General features: G+C 41.4%; 1 protein-coding gene across 1 annotated transcript in view; it reads right to left on the bottom strand.

Moving 5' to 3' along the window:
* USH2A (usherin) overlaps positions 1–26,050 on the bottom strand; it is a 590,403-nt gene that overhangs the window by 328,192 nt on the left and 236,161 nt on the right. Inside the window, 5 exon segments of the mRNA XM_038396580.2 lie at positions 14,805–14,984; positions 17,252–17,266; positions 18,009–18,018; positions 19,347–19,408; positions 19,700–19,903. Of these exon segments, the coding sequence (XP_038252508.1) occupies positions 14,805–14,984; positions 17,252–17,266; positions 18,009–18,018; positions 19,347–19,408; positions 19,700–19,903 (471 nt within the window).

Here is a 26,050-nt window from a genome sequence, read left to right as displayed (position 1 = left end):
GTTTGGCACGATCTACCTTTTGTAAAACCATGTTATATTTTGTCCCATTTACCATTGACTTCAATGTCCTTAACTAATTTCTCCTTCAAAATTTTTTCCAGGACCTTGCATACTACAGATGTCAAACTAACTGGCCTGTAGTTACCCGGATCACTTTTTTTTCCTTTCTTAAAAATAGGAACTATATTAGCAATTCTCCAATCATCCGGTACTACTCCTGAGTTTACAGATTCATTAAAAATTCTTGCTAATGGGCTTGCAATTTCAGGTGCCAATTCCTTTAATATTCTTGGATGAAGACTATCTGGACCCCCCAATTTAGTCCCATTAAGCTGTTTCAGTTTCGCTTCTACCTCAGATATGGTAATATCTACCTCCATATCCTCATTCCCATTTGTCATGCTACCATTATCCCTAAGATCCTCTTTAGCCTTATTAAAGACTGAGGCAAAGTATTTGTTTAGATATTGGGCCATGCCTAGATTATCTTTAACCTCCACTCCATCCTCAGTGTTAAGCGGCCCCACTTCTTCTTTCTTAGTTTTCTTCTTATTTATATGGCTATAGAACCTTTTACTATTGGTTTTAATTCCCTTTGCAAGGTCCAACTCTACTCGACTTTTAGCCCGTCTCACTTTATCCCTACATGTTCTGACTTCAATTAGGTAGCTTTCCTTGCTGATCCCTCCCATCTTCCACTCCCTGTATGCTTTCTGCTTCTTCTTAATCACCTCTCTAAGATGCTTGCTCATCCAGCTTGGTCTACAACTCCTTCTTATGAATTTTTTCCCCTTTCTTGGGATACAGGCTTCCGATAGCTTCTGCAGCTTTGATTTAAAGTAATCCCAGGCCTCCTCTACCTTTAGATCCATAAGTTCTTCAGTCCAATCCACTTCCCTAACTAATTTCCTTAATTTTTGAAAGTCAGCCCTTTTGAAATCAAAAACTCTAGTTGCAGATTTATTTTTGTTAATCCTTCCATTTAGTTTGAACTGAATTAGCTCATGATCACTTGAGCCAAGATTGTCCCCTACAACCATTTCTTCTATGAGGTCCTCGCTACTCACCAAAATTAAATCTAAAATGGCATCCCCTCTAGTCGGTTCAGCAACTACTTGATGAAGGAATCCATCAGCTATCGCATCTAGGAAAATCTGAGCCCTATTATTATTACTAATACTGGTCCTCCAGTCTATATCTGGGAAGTTAAAGTCTCCCATGATCACGCAGTTTCCATTAGTATTTACTTTATTAAAGACATTAAAAAGGGCTCTATCCATATCCAAATTAGATCCCGGAGGTCTATAGCACACCCCAAGCACTATCGTAGGAGAGGCTTTACTAGTTTTCTTCCCCAATGTAATTTTTGCCCAGATGGACTCTGTCTTATCCATTGCATTGCTTCTTATTTCTTTACATTCTACCTCATCATTGATATACAATGCTACTCCACCACCTTTACCTTTGTTTCTGTCTTTCCTAAACAGCACATACCCTTCAATACCTGTAGTCCAGTCATGACTACTATTCCACCATGTTTCTGTTATCCCTATAATATCTGGTTTCACTTCCTGCACCAGTAGCTCTAGTTCCTCCATTTTGTTACCTAGGCTCCTTGCATTGGTGTATAAACATCTTAATTTTTGCTGTTTGGCCTCACTCACATTTTGTACCCTATTAGGCATAGTCATTCTACAGCCAGTATAACCTATTAGACTAGTATCCACACCGCCCTCGCTCCTTATATACATTCTCCTACCCACGGCTGTATCCTTTCTTACTTCGTCTTCTTCCCTCTCAATGCTAAAATCTGGCGTGGAGATTTCCTGGACATCTCCCAACCATCTCCCCCTAATTCCTAGTTTAAAGCTCTCTTTATCAGTTGTGCCAGCCTCCATCCTAGAAGTCTATTTCCTTCCCTACTCAGATGAAGTCCATCCCGAGAGAACTGTCCTCTGTCCGTGAATGCCTCCCAGTGGCCATACATCCCAAAGCCCTCCTTATAGCACCACTGCCTAAGCCATCTGTTGATAGTCATAATCTTGTCACAGCTTTGTTGCCCTTCTCTAGGAACAGGAAGGATCCCGCTAAAGATCACCTGAGCCTCAATTTCCTTAAGCATTTTCCCCAGCCTAGCATAGTCTCCCTTAATACTTTCCAGCGAGAATCTAGCCGTATCATTTGTTCCCACATGAAGGATAATTAGGGGATTCTTTCCTGCTCTCTTTAGGATCATTTTCAACCTCAGGTCTACATCCTGTATCTTAGCACCCGGAAGACAGCACACCCTTCTATTCTCTGGATCAGCTCTAGTTACAGGCCTGTCTATTCTTCTCAATAAAGAGTCCCCTATCACATAGACCTGCCTTTTCCTGGTGACGGTGAGGAAAGTGGTCAGTGGAAGCATGTGACTAAAAGAACCAGGCAGAGGAAAAGATGGCCTAGTGAAGACGGGCCTGTCTGTGCCGCTGCCTGACTGGCTGGCTACCTTTATAGGACCTCCAGTCAGAAGCCCCACCCCCTAAGCAGGGCTCAGCTGCTCTCCCAGCACAAAGCACCTACACACACACACACACAAATATTAAAAATACAAAACCAAGTACAGCTACCTTCTCCTCCAACAGAACTCCCACTCAAACTCCCCTGTTTAGAGCTCTGTTTGCTAGCTCCTGTGCCGCTGCAGCTGTCTGAAAAACAGCTGTGTGAAAAACTCAAAGGAAATTATTTATTACAGTAACATCAATGTCCAACTTGTTGATTATGTACACCACGCCAATTCTCTGAATGGCAGATTGGCCAAATAAAATGCTGACCCCCTTGGCAGAAAGCCATCCAAGGTGGGTAGAATCGTGGGAGACAGGAAATTATTGGGTAAGAAATTTTCCATCCTGTAGCCCAGTGCCTCTTACAATTCTGCTATGCATAGGAAGTAGCGAGCAGTGAACAGAAGTAGGGAGGAACAAAAAAAGGTAAACAGAAAGAGATTGAGAGACCTTCCCTTGAAAACTGTCCAAAAGGCAAGGCCACTACTGGACCACTGCCTGGAGCATCTTCCTGCCTTAGGAGGCTTCTGTGGAGGCCAGAAAGTCCACTTTCTAATGTTTGATAAAGTTGTTAACCAATGACTATGTGGCGACTCTGCAATCTCTGCAGTGGAGGCACATGCTTGTTTGTCCCATGAGGTACCCATGGATGTCGTGGAGGATGCCCTGATTCCTTTCGGAACAGGAGTGCCTGACACGTTGTGAGCCTCAATATGGCATAGTCTGACCAATCTAGCAAGAGATAGCCTGAGACTCTGAGCCCTTGACATTTCAGAGGAAAGGAGAAAAACAGGGTGCCTGTCTTCCTTGTGGACTGTGCGCATTTGAGGTAGATTTTTGGTGCTCTTCTGACATCTCAAGTGTGCCACAGCTTCTCAAACAGGTGCTGTGGTTTTGGGCAGAAGGATAGAAAGATAATCTCCTGTGAGGTACAGAAGAGAGAGTTCATCTTGGGGAGAAACAACTCCAGAGTTCTTAGTACCACCTTGTCATCACGGAACATGCAGAACCTCCAGCTCTGAACCATTCCTAGTAGAGGTGATGGTGAGCAGAAAACTAGTTTTGATGGAAGGATAAAAGGATGATATAGAAATTAGAATCTCTTAAGGATGAGTGGTTAGGGCTTTCAACTCCAGTGGTAGTTCTTATTTAGGGAAGACTGGGCTGGGCTGGGCTGAAGACCTTTATCCGCACCTTTTTGGATAAAGTTCAGGATAGCTGGAATTCCAATTAGCATTGTGCTCCTGGCACCAAAGACTGAACTTGGTCCAGATGAAGGAATAGGCTTTTATTGTGGAGATTCACCTGGATGTGAGCAAAGTCCTGATCACTTTGAAAAATAGGTCTAATACTGCTAACACTTGCCTTGAAGAGAGCCTTGGAAAGGAATGTCTGGTCTGGGTAGCAGCTGTAATGGTAATTCCAGTTTCAGCTTTATCAGATCAGAGAGTGGAGTTATCACAGCCTCCTTTGCTTGTTCTTGCTTAATTTTTGGATTACTTGCCCTATGAGAGGGAAGGGTGGGATGGCATATAGCAGAACTTGTGGCCACTTGTGCAACAGGGTATCTGTTCCCATAGATTTGGGATCCATTTCCTGTGTGAAGTTTTTCAGCTCTTTGATGTTTTTGAAACTTACAAACAGATCAACCGAGGGGAAACAACATCTTTGAGTTCAGATTGAAAACTTTCTGGTTCCTTTCTGATTTGTTGACTATGTGTCTGCTTTCTGATTCAGCTCTCTTTTTGTGTGTATCACTTTAGGGAAGGTAGGGTCTTTTCTGCCCATTCCACTATCTCCATCAATTCTGCATGCAGAGCTATACTAATTTTTCCTTCTTGGATGTTTATCACAGAATCATAGTGTTACAAGGGATCACAAGGGTCATCTAGTCTAACCCACTGCCAGATGCAGGATTTGTTGTGTTTAAACCATACAAGACAGATGGCTGTCCAGCCCCCTTTTGAAAGCCTCCAGTGAAGTTGTTTCCACAACTGCCTGAGGCAGTCTGTTCCATTGTCCTACTGTCCTTACAGTTAGGAAGTTTTTCCTGAGATGTAATCTAAATCTGCTATGCTGGACTTTGAAACCATTCCCTCTTGTCCTGCCCTCTGTAGCAAGAGAGAACAACTTTTCTCCATCTTTTTTATGGAAGCCTTTTCAGTATCTAAAGACTGCTATCCTATCCCCTTCTTAATCTCCTCTTTTCCAAACTAAACATACTCAGTTCCTTCAGCTTTTGCTCAGATGGCTTGCATTCCATCCCTTTGGTCATCTTTGTCACTCACCTTTGGATCCTTTCCAGTTTCTCTATGTCCTTTCTATATACTGGTGACCAAAATTGGACACAGTACTCCAGCTGAGGCCTAACCAGTACCAAATGGAATGGTATTTTCACCTTCCATGACTTGCATGCTGTGCTTCTGTTAATGCAACCTAAATTTTGCTTTTTTGGCAACAATACTGAATTGCTGACTCATGTTGAGATTGTGATCCACCACAACTACCAGATCTTTCTCAGCAGTGCTGCTGCCAAGCCAGTTATCCACCATTCTGTATTTGTGCACTTGGTTATGCATGCAACCCTGGTTGTATTGTCTGACTGGATCAGGATTTGATTGCACTGTAGGTAGCTATAAAATCTCCTGAGAGCCAACTTGACAATTCTGAGCTCTAGGAGATTGACAGTGTGTTTCCTCTACTTGGCACTTCAGGTACACTGCACCATTCTGGGTCCTAAGTGTGTTTCCCAACCTAGCAAGCTGGCATTGGTTGTGAGAACCAGAAGCTCTGGAAGACATATGGGAAGTCCCTTCCCAGGGATTGTCCACCATGCTAGAGAGCCAAGTTCCTGGTTCAAGATCACTACCTGATCTTTCATGCATTCTTGGGAGTAGTCCCATACTTTAAGAAGGAAGGCTTGAAGATGCCTGATGTAGGAAACTGCCTATTGGGTGACACTTATGAGTAACACCAGGAGACCCAGTAGCTGAAGGCACTGAACTATAATTGGGTTGGTGCACTTGTGCGGGACGGGGATAACATCCTGAACCTTTTTGAAGCTGTTGTGTGATGGGTAGATCTTTGCCACCAACGTGTCTATGTCCACTCTCAGATAGGTCATCAGTGGGATCAAGGAACTTTTCTTGAGGTTTATCATAAAGCTGTGGGTTTGCAGGAGGTCCACAGTTTACATTGCGATGGTGTGCACCACCGGCTGGGTAAGAGGTCTGATTAGAATGTCAATCAGAAAAGGGTATAAGTGAGTCCTGTGTCACAAGAGTCTGCCTATGATCACTGCCAGCATCTTGACCTTGGGGCCAAAACGATACCAAATGGGAGGGTTCAGTCCAGGTAACTCTCTGTGTCACAAGCAAATTTCAGAAGGCTGCAGTGGCACAAATGGTGTGGATGTGGAGATATGCATCCACCAGCTCCACTGAGATTAGGGGACCCCCACCCACTCCCCTTGACACAGGAACAACACCATAGAAACTAGGGTCCCCATCCAGAAGTTTGTTTTCTTCATTCACTTGTTGAGCCTTTTGAGATCTAGAATGACTCTGACTCTCCCTGTGCCCATCCAAATGATGAAGAAGACAGAATAGAACCCTGAGAACTTTTTGTCTGAGGGAATTCCTTCTATTACTCCTCTGTACAGGGCATTGGAGATTTTTTTTCCTGATTTATTTGCGCTTGGTGAGATCAGTGGAGATGGGGGACTGGATGAAGAAAGGATGTGGTGGAGCCCATAGCTCATGGGAGTATTCCTGATATACTATTTTTCTCACCTATTTGTCTGTGGTCAATATAAACCATTCTTCCAAGAAGTGGGAAATTCTGTGTCTGAGATTCAGTTCTGGGTGAAGGCATAGCTGCTCAAGAGCCCAAGAAGGATGGGCTCTTGAGGGTTGCAGGACGACCTCCGGGCTTTATCCTTGAGCTCTGTCTCCAGGTGCTTTACCTTGGATTATCTGCTATTCTTCCTCTGGTACTTCTGTGAGGAAGAGGGACAAAGGGAATGCCTGAAGGCATGTTTGTACTCCTTCCTGAAAGCCGTTGTTGGAGAAGGGAGGGACTGCTTAGATTTAGCAGCATTTTCTGCTACACTCTTATTTATTATTTCTCCAAAGAGGAGAAATCCTGTGTACCTGAAGGCCACAGGACTTGCCATGTCTGAATGTCTACCTTCCAGGGACAGAGTATATTTGACTCCTGCCCACTGAGCTGGATGCCATGGCCCTGGCCAAAAACCTCATTGCATCCCTTGAGGTGTCAGCCATAAATGCTATTGCCTGGGAAATTTTCCTGAGAATGGCGCTTAAGTCAGTGTGATCCCTGTGCTTCAAGGCCCTGAGGTCTTCCGACCAAGACAGGGAAGTTTTCGCAAAGTATGTAGGTGTGAGAGAGTCTCTGAGGAAGCCTCCAAAGCCCTTCTAAGAATGATCTTCACTTTCCTATCTGTGGGGTCCTTGGGAAAGAACTCCCTTTCAACTGGAATAACCATATCTCTTGCTAAGAATGCTACTGGGGCATCCCTCTTTGGGATCTCAGTACAGTAATAAAATATTTTGGCCCTGATAGCTTTTAAAGTCCAAGTCATGGCTACTAAGGTGCTTACTCTTGTCTGATTTTCCCCATTCCTCTCTAATCACATCCTCAAAGGAAGAGTGCAGGGGAATTGAATTCTGAGGGGAGATATATACTTTAAGGCTTGTCCCTCAGGAGCCTGCTCAGGCTGGATCTGAATCATGGACACAACCTTTTTGCACCAGGCTTCAAACTTTGTGTGGAGAAAACGTTTTTGCTGAATTTTCCCAGAATTCTTTTCATATTCAGAACCCAAGAGCTCTCCTTCCTTGTTAGAGATGGAGGAGTGGGAGTCAGAGGACAAAAAGTCTTTCTGGATTTTTTGTGTGTGGTGCTCTCTCTTTTCTTACTTCTTCTTTCTGGATTTTTGACTGTTTTGTGCTCTTCACAGGAGTGGCTTCCCAGGCCTGGCTAGAATGGGATTTCTTGTAGCTTGCTTCACACAGAGCATAAAGACCTCTATAGAATTCACTCTCCAAGTGTGCATTATCCTAGGGGGACCCAACATGCCTGTCCATATCAGAGCCCTGTACCCTAGCAGAGTTAGGGTTGGCTGGCAGGGAGCAGACTAAGCATGATTTGCCTTCTGCTGAGCATGAGAAAACTGCTTCACATATAGAGCTCTTCTTTGATTTTGCCCAGTGCTTGCATGACTGCTCTGCCATGTCTGAAAAGGGGCAGGGAAGACCAACGGGGAGGTGCTGCAATGGAGGCTCCAGGTGACTATGACAACTGTCCTGCTCAGACCCTGGACCAGGAGGAGAAGAGGAGGCTTGAAGCAAAACAAAACACTGAAACAACCTGAAAAACTGCCAGAACAATGAAGTTGAAAGAAAAGGCATGGGATCTGTGAGAACTATCACTGCTGCCAGAGAGGCAGAAGATCTGGTGGCAAGCAGAAGGGGGCATGGCCAGTACAAGCTGCTCTGCAGCTTTGAACCTCTTCTGGTAGCTGCAGAGAGGGGAGAGCAGCAATGTGTAGCAGAATTGTGGGAGATGCTGAGCCGCAGAACCATCTTGCAGCTGGATGTAGCAGGAAGCATTGAGATAATAGATTCATCCACATGGGGATGTGAAGAGGCAATGAAATCATTCCAGATGGTCCAAAAACAGGATGGTCCAAGGCCAAAAGAGAGTCATAAGAATTTGTTTTTCTTTCTCTTACTTGCCTTGGTGTTCTGGATACCAGGAGAGGAAAGGGAGATAAATCCAGCAGACCAGGATTTCAATTGTGTCTCCTCTGAGAAAGATCCTATATTCATATTCTGAATTTCTGTGGAAGGTTGTGGAATGCAGACTGGAGGAGACTCCATTCTGCAGGTCCAGTGATTGCCTAATGGGTGCCAACCAATCTGCCTCTATAAAGAGCGTACAGCCTGAACTGATGCCAGATTTTATTCTGCCCCTCTTACTAGCAACATCATGCCATTTTGTGCTGTTGTAAACACCTTGTTTGTTCTCACTGGCCATAGTAGTGATGTAACTGTCTTGCACCAAAATGTGTTGATGTATCATATATTATTTCAACTAGGGTAAGGAGAGCTAGCCAAGTATCCCAGGGCTCCAACAAATGTATATTTTGATTTGTCTCATCCTGGTGCTATTGACCCTGAACAACAAAGCGATAGGTAAGTTACCAAGCCAAATAAGATAGCATCCTTGGTCACCATCTCTTGGTTCAGTTGTCTTATTGTGTGTCCTTATTTCAAATGGTTTATGGCTCTGAATTCTCCTTTCTGAGATGAAAGAAAAACTGTTTGCAGTTTGGATGATAGTAGATTAGAGTTCAAGGGCTTTTTGTTTCTAAAGAGTCAAGAGTGGGAATTTGGGATTGTATTGTAGAGAATTTGAATCTGTAGGATTATGCTTATCTCGAGACATGGTTTACATTTGAGTTTAGCTTGACATTTTCTTTTGTTGGAGTAGAGATGCACCAGATCTGTAGGGGCGCAGACACCTGGACCAGGCTTTAGGGAAAGCATGTTGAAGGTTGATAATGTCAAAGGCTAGTCCAGATTCCAGGAAGATGAGAAAGAGGTCTACATTTAAAAAGCTTATGAAGATGCGGCAATCTGTACTGAAGACAGGATCCCTACATGCAAAAAGAAGGGAGATGGAGGGAATGAGGACAAGGTAGGAAGGCAGACCCAAGAAAGAGTCATCCAAAGGTCCAGCACTACTACTACAAAGGCTTCAGAAGTAGGGTCTACCCTGTGTTAGAGTTATAAAAGCATAACAAAATTATCTTTACTAACAAAGTATTGTTCACCATGTGGAGTATCCTGTAGCCATTGGTTGAGGCAGACACGGCAAGGGGCTATGCCAAGCCTGCATCAGTGCTAGAAAGGAAAAAGGCCGCATTGGTGAAGGTTCTGTATGCAGATTCAGAGGCTCAGAAACTGCAGGTGTACTCCATTTGGCCTGGGGCTGACTGAAGAGACAGGGATGGACCAGAGCTAAAGCTGGAGAGATTGCTGGAAGTGGCTGAAAAAACCCTGTCAGAAAGAGGCAAGCTTAGAACATGCAACTGGGCCTTCCTGAGCCTCCCACTGGAACTGCACTGTCACTGCTCCCCTCTCGAGCTGCTGTACCTTCCTCTGTGTTGTTGGTGCAGGGAAAATCCTCCCAGCTGGAAGCTGAAAGAGATGCAATCACGGACAGAGATGGGGGAGCTGCTGTACCATCTTTGTAGCAGGAACCAGTGAAGGAGCTATTAATGGGACTGTTTGCAGAAAAGAAATCACCCTTGGAGCAGGAGCAATGTTTCTCCTGTAAGCAAGACTGAAAACTGAGAAAAGGTGACATCTTCTGGATTTCCTTTTCACTTTGGATGGATCCCCTGCCATCTTGGGCCCCGGGCTAGAAGGACAGCTGCTGCATGCTGTGGAGCCAGACACCCATGAAGGGCCTGAAAATTTCCAAAAAAAAAAATGCCTTAAAAGGAAAGTCTTGAGATAAACGTATTTTGAGTCTTGCCTGAAAATGTAAAGTCTGTCTGTGACTCAGAGGCCCACTTGCTGCAGCTGCCAGGAGGCAGAACAAACTGGGCACTTTCACAGAAGAAGATCCAGACAGGACTGACAGGTCTGATCCTACCTTCTGAAGCTGTTGAGCAGAGGAACATGCATTATTGTAATGATGAGCTTGTATACAAGGGGAGGAATGCTATTTCACCACATTATTTAAATGCATTTAATGTGTATGATTAACCAAACTATTCAGTTAGTTACATTATTAAGAAAATTAATGCTCTTGGGGGCGGTAGAGTGAGGGGGTAGAGTGTGGTTCACCACCTCAAAACAGAGATGGGTTCCTGAGTTGCAAAACTGAGGACTGGATTTCCTCAAAATTCACGCATGTTCATATCTTGGGCTTTGATTCAGTTCCACAGAGCCAGCCACAGAGTTACAATCTGGGTTCAATTCCTCCCACCCCCGCACAATATTAGGGGTTATGTGGAGCTAGCATTTTGGTATGGGCCCTCCTCTACCTATTGGTGGTGCTCCACACTTCCCTGGGGTAGCCTGTGGTTAAACTCATACTCAGATACTCCCCTTTTCCAGCCCAAAGAGCTAGTAGCAGCATGATGGCTCAACTTTACATTCAATTTAATAAGGGTCAATCAATAGGATTTGAAGGCAGATGCGTCCAGCATGCATCCTCATGAATAACTGTGGCGATGCCATGGCCCTCACATGCTGCAGTGATGAGTATGGTTTGAGAACATGAATAAAAGGATAGGGAAACTGACATGTACAACTCTTGACAGGATCCCAGGTTGGTTTTCTGAATATTACGATGGTCCCCAAGCCATGAAATGGCAGGAGTAGGAAGACTGCATGTTTAGCAGCCATTTTATTTGGCTGAGTTCCACAGAGAGGCTCTCTGAGGGTGCATGTGTTTTGGCAGAGGGGTGGGAATTCCTGTTAGCTAAGAAGTAGAGCGGTTAAGAGCTTTGAACCCAAGTAGTTTAATAAAATAGCTTGTTTCTGGTATTATGTTTTGCTTAAGCTAGTCAGTTGAGCATAAGTCCACACCCTGGCTTCCATTCAAAGTCCCTTGTTCTGGGGGCTGTCATGGAGGTGATGCAAGGCTGGCTAACGCAACCCTGAGTCCATCAGGGCTCCTGCTGTATCCAGATTATTCCGTTTGGTGCCCCTTATGTGTTCTATAGGCCACCTTGCTCTATCAAGGTAACAAAAGAGGGCCACAGGGCAATGCTGAACAGCTGCCACTTTTTTCTTATCTTCTTATATTGCAGCATTATAATATCTCTTCAAACCGAGATTTCCAACTTCAGATAAACAACTCATCCTGTAAACAGGCTATCCTGATCAGTCTCTAGTCATTGTTTTCAGTAACCAGAATGTGGTTGTAGAGTCCTGCAATTTTTCTGACAGACAGTTTTCTAGCAGACTGCAGGTATGAACTGCAATTATAACCACCTTCTGTTGGGAGGTAATGAACCACTCTCTATCTCCTGTCTATTGATATCCTAATAAAGCGCACACACATTTAAATCACCAAGAAGTTAGCTATAGGGAAACGGTAAACTATTTGTAGATCCCAAATTGGATTTTGTTTAAAAAAACCCACTTTTTACAAAACTAGTTACATAGAAACATTTTAATGAACTGCAAATTCCTATAAGTACAGAGCTTGTTTTATTTCTGTCTTTTTGAAATATCATGTAATCTCATGCTGTACTACTGATAAAATATAATATTTTCAATATCATTTCAATAAAACAGGATTTTTAAAAAATATAAAAACATCCCTAGTGTTATGAATATCAAAGATGACTACGCCCACCCCGGAGAACCGAAAAGCAACACTGATCTGAAAACAAAAGTGGAAATTGGTAATGTCTAGTTCAGTGTCCATGATGAGTGAAGTGCAAAAAGTATACAAGAACATAAATGGTGAAAAATACGAGATTTGAAAAATTGTATGTTTTTACAATCCAGCTATCATAACATTTATTTTAATTCAGAAGTTTTATTTTGATAGTGCCCCTTTACATTAATTGCCCCGAGTCATTTAAAACAATACAAATATTTGCAAATAAAATGAATCTACTACGGAAGAAGCATGTGCATTCATGATACAGTGGAACCTGCTTTTATGGTTAGCTGCTATCTGAGGTCATTTGTGTTAACAGCCAGCAAAATCTCAGTCCCTGTGAGACTTCCTATCTCCTCCATATTAACTCACACATTAGTAGGTGGCCACCTGCCTAACACATTTTCAGCCACCTGCAGATCTGCCCAGCTGTGTAAACTGCATTGCAATCAAAACTGGTGAAGCAGCCAGAAAGAGAAAACTTCGAGATTATGTATTTTAAAAAAAGATGTAAAGATGTAACTTGGCTCAGTTGTGATCTATGCATACTGCCCTATATCCGTGGGAGCTCTGAGAAGCACTGTGCTTCATTAGAGCACAATACTTCCTGGAGCTCATGGGTGTGCAGGAGAAGCACAATCACTTCACCACCTGTTAAGATCCTCTCTCCTGAGTTGTCTAGTACCTCTCTGTGGTACTTACATAGTCCCTATTATTGGTATCTGAACACCTCAATCTTTAATGTATTGATCCACACAACACCCCTAAGAGGAAGGGAAGTACTGTTTTTCCGTTTTACAGGTGAGAAACTGAGGCAGAGAGAGACTAGCCTAGCACCATAACCAATGGACTAACCTTGCTTGCACAGTCGTTGCTCAGGTGAATGCAAAGTTTCTATGAACTCAGACCATTTACGGGAGTATCCTTGCACTTTTCCCCTTCTGAACCTGCACAGAGGCCAGGCATAATCTTGAGAGTAATGTTTTATATTCATATTCTAAGGCTTGCAAAAATGAAAGTGTATTAGCAGTGCATGGGTGAAAGTTGTCTGATGGTCTTTTCTTTATGTCTTACTGTATTCAATAGCTACCTATTATAATGCACAAAAGACCTGAACCCTAAAGTGGCAACCTGTTAATAGCTTTCAGTGTATGTATTTATTTCATATATTTTATAATAAAATAGTTGCAGTTTCTATACTGACTCTCTGCATATTACCCCTGTACACATAAAACCATGCCTTCTCACTTCTGCTTCACACAAGTAATAATCTCATAGCTCTTATCTGTTCAGCATGAGGTTAACCCTTTCATATCTGACACAAAATTAAAATAGCAGTAAGACAACAAATCAACCAAGTCATTTTTATGCTGGTCAACAATTATTCATTGTGAATACATTATATGATTAGTTTAGCCCTTTTTAGATTTTTCAGTCATTTGTGAGTGGACCTTGATTTCTGCTAATATATTGGTACTTGCCTTACATCTTGGATAATTTTCAGCCATTAGGTTAATTAATTAAACAATAAATAAAACACAATATTATAGTCACCACACCACCCACAAGTAATCAAGAAACTTCAACTCAAAGAAAGTAATATATGTGCACATTGTCTTTTAAATATATACACACACGCACATTGTATGGTACATATGCAGTATACAAAATGTATATATTTAGGCAGAAATGTGAAGCACATATTAACTGGGTTTGAGGAAAGCAGCAGTAGTATATTGCCCGAGGAGAAGACACTTCCTGAGATTGCACTATAACATCCAAAGCTGAGCCAAACCAAGCCTTCAGTTTTGGGCAACATGTTACTGGCCTTTTTTAAAAAAATTGTATTAGTATTAATTAATTTTAGGGAATTTTTAAACAAATCCCATTCTTTACACTCTGGAAAATTAGATTTTTACTACTGCCCTCCTGAGTCTTGACAGACCACATAGTTCAGAGGGTCATCTGTTGCGTACTCTCTTCCCTGCCAACTGAGGAGTTTGGCTCAAACAAGGGACCAAGTCTTCAACATATAACACCAGGGAGAGAGCTGACTATGCAGTGGAAAGGCATCCACTTAGAGAGGGGATTCTACTGGAAAAGGGGAAAACAGCTAGCCAGCTCCAACGTAGACTGCCAAGAAGAGAGGGTCCCCAAGTCTCCAGTGATCATTTTGTAGCAGAAAAGATTCCAAAGTTTTTCCCCACACCCAAACCAGCCCTCCTCTTAGAGGCTGTTGAGAAGAGCTCCAGCCTGTAAAAAAACAACATTCCCATCCAATAAAGCTGCTTCTGCTCCACTCCCAATCCTGAAGACTATTCTGCCACTGGCAATAATAAAAAATAAAATAAAAATCCTTCATTCAGTAATGGCTCGCTCCGCAAAGTGCAGATGCTCCAGCCCAGTCTACCAAAGCACTTGAATACATGCTTAATTTTAAGCATGCAAGTATCTCACTGAAGTCATCAGGGTCACTCAAATGCTTAAAGTGTTTGCAGGATTGCAGTACCATGCAGGATCAACCCTAAGGGACCCGGAATGTCAAGAAGGGAGAAAGAAAAACTACTAAAGACAGTCAAACAAACACAGAATGACTCAATGGCAATAGAATGACAAAAATGGATTTGGGTAAAAATATTCCAGCTTTTTGGGCTACATTTTATTCTATTGCTCTTGAAGTAAATCAAAATTTGTACACACACTATTTAGGCCATTTACACCAAAGATGGATACTACACAGTACCCAACAAATATTTTTCAGCTTGACAAAATAAGATATACATCTTGTTTTATTACATCTCCTTCAAACTAGTAGTTAGCAACATTTACCTGTGAGCATAGTAGTGTCAGCAAACTCAGCACTGATGATGGGTACACTGGGACCATCCTCATTGTATGCTTTCAAAATGTACTTCTCAATTACACCTATGACCCCAGCAGGTTTGTCCCAAGTCACCTCAATGCTGTAACCATTTAAGCTGTGAATTCTTGAGGGAGTTGGCACATTTTCTGGGACTGCAGAAGGATAAAATAGAAAATAGAGAAAATGGCAGTTCTGAGAAGACTATTGCCCCTATCTTCACTTTTAATGGCTGCAGTAAATCAGACTGAACCATTAGCATAAATACAATTTATTAGAGTTGTAACTTTTCAGCATTGATTTAATATGACTGCACATCTTGAGCCATTCACTTTAAGCTATATTTCAAAACCATCAAAACTCCATCTACATAACGTTCTTTCTTGTCTAGTTCAGGTTTTCCAAAAAACATTTAATGTATCAAATGTGTTTAAATATCACTCTAAGAAGGAGGTGGATTATAGGCAGCTAACAAGTTCAAGCAATATAATGATGTAACAGAATGAAGAAAGAGGATTAGACTGTTATTATACATAGGGGTTTGGCACTTATCTCCCAGGTACATCAGCCACTAAACATCACAAATTTCAGAGTAGCTGCCGTGTTAGTCTGTATTCGCAAAAAGAAAAGACTTGTGGCACCTTAGAGACTAACAAATTATTTGACCATAAGCTTTCATAAGCTACAGCTCACTTCATCGGATGCATTCAGTGGAAAATACAGTGGGGAGATTATATTACATAGAGAACATGAAACAATGGGTGTTATCATACACACTGTAACAAGAGTGATCACTTAAGATGAGCTATTACCAGCAGGAGAGTGGGGAGAGGGGGAACCTTTTGTAGTGATAATCAAGGTGGGCCATTTCCAGCAGTTGACAAGAACGTCTGAGGAACAGTGGGGGGTGGGGGTAGAATAAACATGGGGAAATAGTTTTACTTTGTGTAATGACCCATCCACTCCCAGTCTCTATTCAAGCCTAAGTTAATTATATCCAGTTTGCAAATTAATTCCAATTCAGCAGTCTCTCGTTGGAGTCGTTTTTGAAGCTTTTTTGTTGAAGGATAGCCACCCTCAGGTCTGTAATCGAGTGACCGGAGAGATTGAAGTGTTCTCCAACTGGTTTTGAATGTTATAATTCTTGACGTTGATTTGTGTCCATTTATTCTTTTACGTAGAGACTGTCCAGTTTGACCAATGTACATGGCAGAGAGGGCATTGCTGGCACATGATGGATATCACATTGGTAGATGCGCAGGTGAACGAGCCTCTGATAGTGTGGCTGATGTGATTAGGCCCTATGATGGTGTCCCCTGAATAGATATGTGGACAGAGTTGGCAACGGGCTTTAGGCTGCAAGAATAGGTTCCTAGGTTAATGGTTCTGTTGTGTGGTGTGTGGTTGCTAGTGAGTATTTGCTTCAGGTTGGGGAGCTGTCTGTAAACAGGGACTGGTCTGTCTCCCAAGATCTGTGAGAGTGATGGGTCGTCCTTCAGGATAGGTTGTAGATCCTTGATGATGCGTTGGAGAGGTTTTAGTTGAGGCTGAAGGTGATGGCTAGTGGCGGTCTGTTATTTTCTTTGTTGGGCCTGTCCTGTAGTAGGTGATTTCTGGGTACTCTTCTGGCTCTGTCAATCTGTTTCTTCACTTCAGCAGGTGGGTACTGTAGTTGTAAGAATGCTTGATAGAGATCTTGTAGGTGTTTGTCTCTGTCTGAGGGGTTGGAGTAAATGCAGTTGTATAGTAGAGCTTGGCTGTAGACAATGGATCGTGTGGTGGTTGGGTGAAAGCTGGAGGCATGTAGTAGGAATAGCGGTCAGTAGGTTTCCGGTATAGAGTGGTATATGTGACCATGCTTATTAGCACTATAGTGTCCAGGAAGTGGATCTTGTGTGACTGGTCCAGGCTGAGGTTGATGGTCACAAATGTGATCAAATTCTCAAAATTCCAGCTTCATTTTCTAAATTCAAGTATTTCAGAATATTTTTAAAAGCATATGAATATTAGTGTGATGACCTCTAGACTATCTCTGTGTACTTTCTTTCACTCAGGCATAGTGTCACAGGTGAGCCCTGCCTCACTTCCCTTTACCCGGGTTAGAAACAGGACCAGACACACTAATTATCAAAGAGCAGCCCCCTTTCTGAGATTCTAATTTCTTAATGACAGCTATAAGCATAAGCAGGAGCTTACTAGATACAGCTGGGGACATTCACTGCCTCAGGTCAGTTCAACTTGCAGTCTCTAGCTCCTCCGTCAGAAGATTCTTCTTTCCTGTGCCTGTAACACATGTTTCAAGAACCTTCCCAGTTCCTCTCTGGATTACTCTTTTTCAGTCCTTCCTTAGCAGGAGTACCCAACTCTCCTCTTTCAAACTGAGCTGTATTAGTTATTCCCTCACTTTTTCCTTAACCAGGAGTCTCCCCAGCTCTCCTCTTGGAGCCGAGTTGTGGGATAGCCAGCTGCAGGGCCTTTGCCAGCTTGTCCCTCAGCTGACCCCTCTTCCTTAAGGGTGCTGAGCAGGCCAGTCTTTCCCTGCCAGTGTCTCCTGGTGTCTGCCCTGTTTTAAGGGACCAGGCAGCATTTATGCTGGTCCCTTCTTGCAGCTCCCTGACCCCAGGTCTTTAAAGGAACAGTAATGGGATTTCCTCTCAGACACTTCTTACTTTTAGGATTGCTTCTTCTCTCCAATATCTCCCAGGTAACTTGTATATATAATTGGACCTTTCAGACTCTTAAAGGTCCATGCCACATGACAGGGCAGGCTGAGCATAGGCCCTGCAACCATTATGGCACAGACCAAACCATCACGTACGAAAATAAATTAATAATTGCATATGACTGTCAGAAGTAAAAACTGAGCTTGTGCAAGGTCTTTTGCATTAGCCTTGTTTAATCACTTCAGATGATTTTTTAAAAGAGAATAAAGATGTTTAAAAGAAGCTGAAAGGCAACTCATGTACACATACAATCCCTAATAAAAATCATACTATTTACCATAACCTTTAAGTATTTATTAGATATGTATATCAAATAAAGGGCTGGCCAGTAATGACTTCATCACAGATGACGTGCAAGGGATGTAGAGGAAATGCCCAAGGAACACTATGGCAGGATGGTGAGTTACTGTAAATGCATGTAGACTCCTAATGTCTGTCAATGAAGATCACTCTGCTTTCCCTACATCAAATATCCTCTTTGTAGTGACCTTATTGTTTAGACTTAAATAAATGCACCTTTGTTGGAGGCGGGAAGGACCCTCGAATGCTAAGTGTAAAATGTTTGAAAATTTGTGGTCCTATTGGAAAGTAACATGTGATACTCTAGGATAGCTTCAGGTTACTGAGAATACTACAGCAATATATTGATTTTATTATGATTTTGATTCTGAGAATATAGCACAGGGCACAGTAAGGTACAAGATAGCAGATGGTCTTTCATAAGGGACACAACAAACCTGACTCAAAAATAATTAAGTAGTGCAATTATTCTCCAGCCCTTGGGAACATGTAGCTGCTCAGTGTTGTGTCAGATTGTAAATATAAATTATGCTAAAACTTATTGTGGTCAGATCAATCATATAAAATGGCTGTATATGCCTGTCTTCTGGGTGGAAGACAAATGGTGACATTAAGCTGCATAAGCAATGTATTTGAAAGTCAAATATTTACTCTGGTGAACATGTTTAAAGCATCTTTTGCAATGCAATTATAAGTTTTTTTAAAGAAGAGTTTGGTATAATTGGGGAGATCATACAGTAATGCTGTCTGACATCTCTCTATCAAAAGAACTCTCTGAATTGCTGGAGTTCAATTTGGATCTAATTCATAGTGATAGCAGTCTATGGGCACATATTTCACAGTGTGAGGAATCTTCAGAAAATTACTAGCTCAACAGAGTATAAAAAAGCCTACTGTACAAAAAGAGAAGTGCCTCCAAATTTCCTCCATGAAATTTAAGGAGGAGGTTAATCTTTTTGCGTGAACAAACACATCTGTGCGACCCATCATGAACAGTAATGCCAACTATGTACTATATTTTTGCTTTGCAATGCTTTTCCTGAGTCCTGGGTGGCCTTGCACTTTAACAATCATCATCAGATGCCTTTTTTCTAGCAGACTGTAATGTTGACTAGAGGTTATAGATTTACATATATCAACATAAACTGGTTGTGTAGCTTATATTCATATATGTTCATGCTAAGATAAACAATAGCAACCTTTTAAATCTCGTTGATTTTACATAATAAAATATGGTGTATTATAATTAGAAAACCCCTTGAAATATATGGTGGAAAAATGCCTACTTGTGCATTTATAGCTACAATAAATACTGGTACATTTAATCCAAAATGTCAAGAAATTTTGGTTCCCCTTAAATATTCTGCAATTTTACTATTTAATTAAAATTCTCATAGTGGGATTTTTCCAGCAAACCCCTAACATTAGATAACTCATAAAACATAAATAGATACATTTAGAACTATGTTACTGATTCTCTTGTCCGACACGATTCCAGATGCTAGACACTGATCCTCCTTCATTTGAGGCAAGCACTCTATACAGGTACTTTAAAAAAGAAAGAAGAAAGAAAGAAGAACGAAGAAAGAAAAAGAAGAAAAGAAAGAAAAAGAAAGAGAAAGAAAGAAAGAAAGAAAAAAGGAAAAAGAAAGAAAAGAAAGAAGAAAAGAAAGAAAGAAAGAAAGAAGAAAGAAAAGAAAGAAAGAAAGAAAGAAAGAAAGAAAAAGAAAGAAAGAAAGAAAGAAAGAAAGAAGAAAGAAAGAAACAGAGTGAACCCAAGAACACATTAATGCAGAATGAAATAAAAGTGTAGCATTTCATTTAAGGGCCCAATGTGTTACCTGTAAATGGCTGTAGACCACTCTCATAAACACTCTGCTCTTTGCCTCGGTAGACTAGAATGGAGTCATTTCCCCTGCAGTTAACAGCACTGTCAGTTGATAGGCATCCATCCAGATTGACTCTGACAGCACTGCTGGACACAGATGCCAAGTTAACGACAGCACCTCGTGTAAATTCAACATCCTTCATGCAACCACCGAACCTAGCAAATAGTAAGGGATTAGTATCACATAAAGGGCTTCAGTCTTTAATTAAGAATCATTTTTGTTCCTTGTGATGCTACATTTTCTGTGATAAGAGGAGTTAGGTGTAAATGTTAACTTTCAATTTATGTTTGAGAAATGATTATTTCCCCGCCCCCACACCTTTTACATATTAAACTGGTAAGGACTCCTAATGTTCCAGTGTTGAATTCCTGCCACATTGAAGTATATACTTATTATTAAACATTCCACTCTCTGGGGAAAAAAACCACCCAAACTTTATTTTGCCTCTTCAGTCCATATGTTCAAAATATTAACATAAATCAGTGCCTAATATTGATTTTAAGTTTGGGGTCAGCCTTTGCATTTCATATTTCCATATTCATATTTAATCAATTTGCATTATATTCTCAGTCACTTGAGCTAAGAAAGGCTATGGACAGCAAATATACTTGTGTATAGAGGAAACATCAGCATAACAGAGATTATCATAACTGGACCATACTTGTACCTCATTCACAAACATAGCATAAACATAACCCAAGACCTCCCAATCATAAGCAAAATCATAAGTGGCTTGAACACTAGAAATGTGGCTTATTACTTACATTACAAATGCATTAAATATAGTTATTCACAATAGGGACATTTTAAAATAGTGTAGTTGTACAATTTTCTAGTAAATTTGATGATTAATTTACAAAGGAAATGCACCTCTTCATAAGTGATGCAAAAATAGTACTATGATTAGGGCCCTACCAAGTCATGGCCATGAAAAAGTGTCATGGACTGTGAATCTAGTGTCCCCCCATGAAATTTGTGTGATTTTACCCTATACTATATAGATATCATGGGGCGTGGGGGGGGAGACCAGTGTTGTCTCAATTGGGGGTCCTGACTCAAAAGGGAGTTGCAGGGGGTCACAAGGTATTTCTGGGGGGTTGCAGTATTTCCACCCTTACTTCTGCACCGCCTTCAGAGCTGGGTGGCTGGAGAGCAGCGGCTGTTGGCCGGGCACCCAGCTCTGCAGTCAGCAGTGCACAAGTAAGGGTAGCAAAACCATACCATGCCTTTACTTCTGCACTGCTTCCTTCAGAACTGGGCAGCTGGAGAGTGGTGGCTGCTGACTGAGGGCCCGCTCTGAAGTCAGCAGTTCAGAAATAAGGGTGGCAATATCATGCCATCCTTACTTCTGCACTGATGCTGGCTCTGCCTTCAGAGCTGGGCTCCCGGCCAGCGGCTGCCTCTCTCCAACTGCCCAGCTTTGAAGGCAGCGCCGCCGCCAGCAGCAGTACAAAAGTAAGGGTAGCAGTACCGCAGCCCCCTACAATAACCTTGCAACACCCCTCCCACAATTCCCTTTTGTGTCAGGACCCCTACAATTACAACACTATGAAATTTCAGATTTAAATAGCTGAAATCATGAAATTTATTATTTTTAAAATCATATGGCTGGGAAATTGACCAAAATGGATCAAGAATTTGGTAGGGCTCTAACTATGATCTGAATATGGTACAATAGCCAGTAGTTTGAATAATATAAAATAATATAATAACTGTAACAGAGACCTTGATTACTTTGAAAATTAACTCTGGAAATTAAAAAATAGATTGTTCATTCTCTCATACAACAATAACTATAATATAGCTCTTGGGGAGAGCCCATATTTCTATCTAAGGTACTTTTATGGCTTCTATTACCATAGTATCTGAATGCCTCACAATCTAGAATATGTTTTCTACACATTAACCCCCCTGTAATGTTAATCTGAAGCACAGAGAAACTAAGGGCTTGTATACAGAAATATTTAGCTCACAGCAAGCTGGAGTCTGACTCTATCCCTCACATGCGTGCTGCACTCCAACTGTCCACTGTGGATCCTACTTTGATCTAGTCCTCTTCAAAACAGGATTAGATCAAAGCGCATTAAAAACTGTTAATGTGTGTCAGCAGCAACAGTTAGAGCATGGCAAACTAGTGAAGGGTAGATTCACATCCCAGATTACCGGCAGCTAAATGTTCATGCAGACAAGCACAAAGTGACTTGCTCAGAGTCACAAAGGAAGTCTTTGGTGAAACAGGGACTTGAATCCAGGTCTCCCAAGTACCAGGCTAGCACCCTAACGACTGGACCACTCTTCCTAATTGTCATTTTTAATCCAGTTATTAAATTAATTATTTTGATTAATTTAGTGCTGTTGAAAGGTGCAAAATCAACAGCCCTGGAAACTGATTTCCTTTTGTTTATCCTGAAACAGTTGCAGCTCAGAAAATGAGAGGGTAAGCTGCCATAAACATCCTCACATTGATCTGTCCACACTGGCCTCCAAAGGTGAGATAATCATTCATTGATTCTAACTGAACTTCCCAACAAGGCTTGTAATAAATGACAATTGTCATAAAGTTTTGTGAGGTGAATACCTTATTTGTGAGTGAGCTGTAGCTCACGAAAGCTTATGCTCAAATAAATCTGTTAGTCTCTAAGGTGCCACAACTACTCCTTTTCTTTTATTTGTGATTGGCAACTGAACAGTGCTCAGAAACTTATGTAAAACAGACCATTGAGAAATCATCAGTTGGTAATAACATTTGATCAGTATCAACCTGGGACAGTCTCCATACCCCGTTGCCATTCTCTGAAGCCAGCTAGGCTCCCATGTATATCCCAACAATGAAAATTGGAATTGAATGCAAAATTGTATTTTACAGTAGATGGCATAAAGTACAAAACATGAAATCAACACATCAGGATCTATTATTGACAGTATATCATTCTGCTGATTATAAACATAAGTCTTGTACAATCAGCTTCTTTCAAATATGAATTACATTAAAAGAAACAAATAGTAACACACATTACAATACATTCTAGATTATGCGTCCTAAAATATTACCTAGAAACATGCCATTTTAGTCATTTTTTCTCTTTCTAACAAATGCTTCTGTGACAATCAGAGTCCAGACATCCCAAAGGGAAAACAGGGAGGTTGAAACCCAAAGAATAAGCAGCTGAACCAACTTATTTTATAAAATGTTATTGTACTATAAAAATGTGTTGAGTAAAATCTTTTATGAAAGCTTATAACTTTCTAAACTTAAGAATCATTATGAGCTATGTATACAGGTTATGGTCATATGTGTTTAGAGAGAACTGGGCTCCTAAACTTTGGCTACACTTCACAACAGGACAGTGAGAGGCACTTCCCAGCCAGGTGTTTCCACATAATCAACTCCAAATAACTACCTCCTGTTTAGTCCAGGAAATAACAAGGACAAGCCATTAGAGTTAATGGAAAAATGTTGAGACATCCCAGCTCTCAAGTCAAGTGGGGGTTTCCACATGCTGAATAAACATGAGTCACCAGGGACTGAGGCCTCGTCCACACTAGGAAATTAGGTCAGTATAACTACATCACTCAGGTATGTGAAAAATCCACACCCCTGAGTGACACAGTTAAATTGACTACCCCCAGTGTAGACAGTTCTATGTCAACAGGAGAATTCCCCCCTTGACCTAGATACCGCCTCTCAGGGAGGTAGATTACCTGTGCTGATGGGAGAACCTTACAGCTGCAGTCTCTATAGCGTAGATAAGTCCTGAGAGAAAGGGGTTTGGAAGCCTTTTAAAAGCAGGCTTGTGTCTAAGGTTTTGCATCCAGAAACTGAGGAACAGCCTCTAGGCATGAAGCTGTCTGTGAAACGCTGGATCCCCACTATAGTTAGGGGGTATGCTGGGAAACTGTTCAAAGGCAGCCAGTAACTTGTATTAGAAAGGGGATTTTATCCAATATGGAAGTGTAAAGCTTGAGGTTATGTCTTTATGTCTGATTGCTGTATAACTTGTATACATTTGCTCGCCCTCACCACTTCATCTTTGAATCTGTGGTTTTTCTACTAAATAAACCTTTTGTTTATTTTTACCCCAAGCAGATCTGTGTTGTACATACTGAGTGGAATGTGGGGGTCAAAGTAAGCTGGTATCTGGGTGGCTAGTTTCACATTTTCAGGGGGGGACAAATCAGAGGAGAAAAATCCAAATGCCTGGTAGTAGGTAAGAACTCAGGAAGGTTCAATCTGGGAAGATTTGAGACTAGATGGGCTATTGGTGTCATCCTTCAAGATGAGACTTTGTGCTTGTGGGCAGGCTTCTGGTGTCAAGGATCTGAACCAAAACTGTACAACATTAACACACCCCGAAATTACACGGCAGGCAGTGACAAAGCCTTTTACTATTCCTTGTGATTCCCAAAACATCACATACTTTCATTCCTATTGGTCACACTGATAGGCTACATTTAGGAACATGATAAAGTCAAACAAGTAAAAAAAATATGAATATAGGCCAAAAATTTTCAAACATGAGTGCCGAAAGATGCTAATTTCAATCCACATTTGGGCACGTAAATAGTTGGCTTGTCTTTCAGAAGTACTGAGCACCTGTAGTTCCCATCTCAAGTCAGTGAGGATTCAGCACTTTTGAAAATCAGACCAAATTTACTGAGGTGCCTAAACGTATACTTTAGACACTCACCTTTAATAATGTTTAACCCTAGATGAATTGTTCATAGATCCCTTGGCTACAGGAATTGGGAGTGCATCAACTCAGAAGTGATACCATCTGGTAAGATATAGCATTAATGAGACATGAATAATGGCTAATCCTTTTGGGCCAGAAAAATGATGTGTATAGGGTCTGGGGTACGTTATAATGTATTATGATGCCTACAGCTACTGAATACTAGAGAGAACATTTATTCATTACTTGTGAATCCTAGTGCTTTGGATTGATTTGAACCTTTCCATATCTGTGAATTCATAAAGCTTGAAAAATTGTCTGCCTAATTTACTTGAATATAGATATTCAACATTGACACATGTATTTACCCCACTTGAGATGTTCAACACTGAATACCAACATTAGACAATTCACATATAATCTACAGACTACCATTTGATTGTTTATAATAGATGAAAATAAATTATGAATAATGAATAGCTTTATAAATAATGGTTTATTTACAAAGACCTTGTTAAACAAAAGAAAACAGAAAAAGAAAAAGAAAAAAAAGAAGAGGCCAAAATTCACGGAGACAGGTTGGTTTATGGCCATGTTGCAGGCATTTTGCATCCAGATGGTCCCTGACCAAGGGCCACAGACAACTGAGTGTTGAACAGAGCAAAGAAAGGCTACTCCGTTTTACACCAGAGATTAAGCCTGTCACAGAACTGGGGCTGGGGGAGGCACAGTGGGGGGGGAGCACAAAGGTGAGTTGAAGTATCTTTGTCTCCCCCTCCTCCTTGTTCTGTAACAGGTACAACTGGCTGATCCAGAAAATCTCACTTACAGAATTTTGTATGCAATGAATACTTTAACTACCTCTAGCAGTGCCAGTGAAATGATTAATCAGCTCCCAGTAGCTGCTACATATAGCAGTGTCCTACTCAATGGAGAGCATTTCAGCGATCTACTGTGCCTATCTCGTATTTTACTGGCTGAGTATATTATCATTCCAGATTATGGAGGGGACTTGTGTGGATGGAGTGCTGTGAAAATCTCTCTCTTGAAGATTTTAGCTTTTCTGCCTGTGCAGCTAAAGTTAGTACATCTCATTTTTCTGATGCAGCTGATCTGAATGATGCTTAAGACACCACAAGGGTGGGAGGATTTTGATAGTGTACAAAAATAGGAGTGATCATTGAGGGTTCATATAACATTTAATTGATATATTATATATACACTACTTAGATTGTAAGATTTATTTTTATACTATGTCTGTTGCCTAAAAGGCAGCAAGATAAAGCACCCGCACCTGGATTCTACATGGGTGGTACTTCTTTTACCCAAAGGCTTATGATCTGGTGTCTGCCTACAAATCATATGTCATGCAGAATTGAGGTACTGCTAAGGGGAATTAGGGAATTATAAGATTTGCCTCTTGAAGAGGTCAATATACCAAAAGAGTACAGACAGCCCAAGCTTATCTTAGGTCTAGTGAAAAACCCACACCCCTGAATAACTAGTTAAACCGACCTAACCCTCAGTGTAGCAAGCATTAAGTCGATGAGAGAATTAAGTACCACCTCTCGGAGAGCTGGATTATCTACTTCAATAGGAAAACCCCTCCCGTCAGTATAGGGAGTGTCTT

Source organism: Dermochelys coriacea, chromosome 3, assembly GCF_009764565.3.
Source record: "Dermochelys coriacea isolate rDerCor1 chromosome 3, rDerCor1.pri.v4, whole genome shotgun sequence".
NCBI classification, from domain to species: domain Eukaryota; kingdom Metazoa; phylum Chordata; order Testudines; family Dermochelyidae; genus Dermochelys; species Dermochelys coriacea.
The sequence above is the reverse complement of the archived record's forward strand: the minus strand, read 5'-3'. Positions and strand labels throughout refer to the sequence as shown.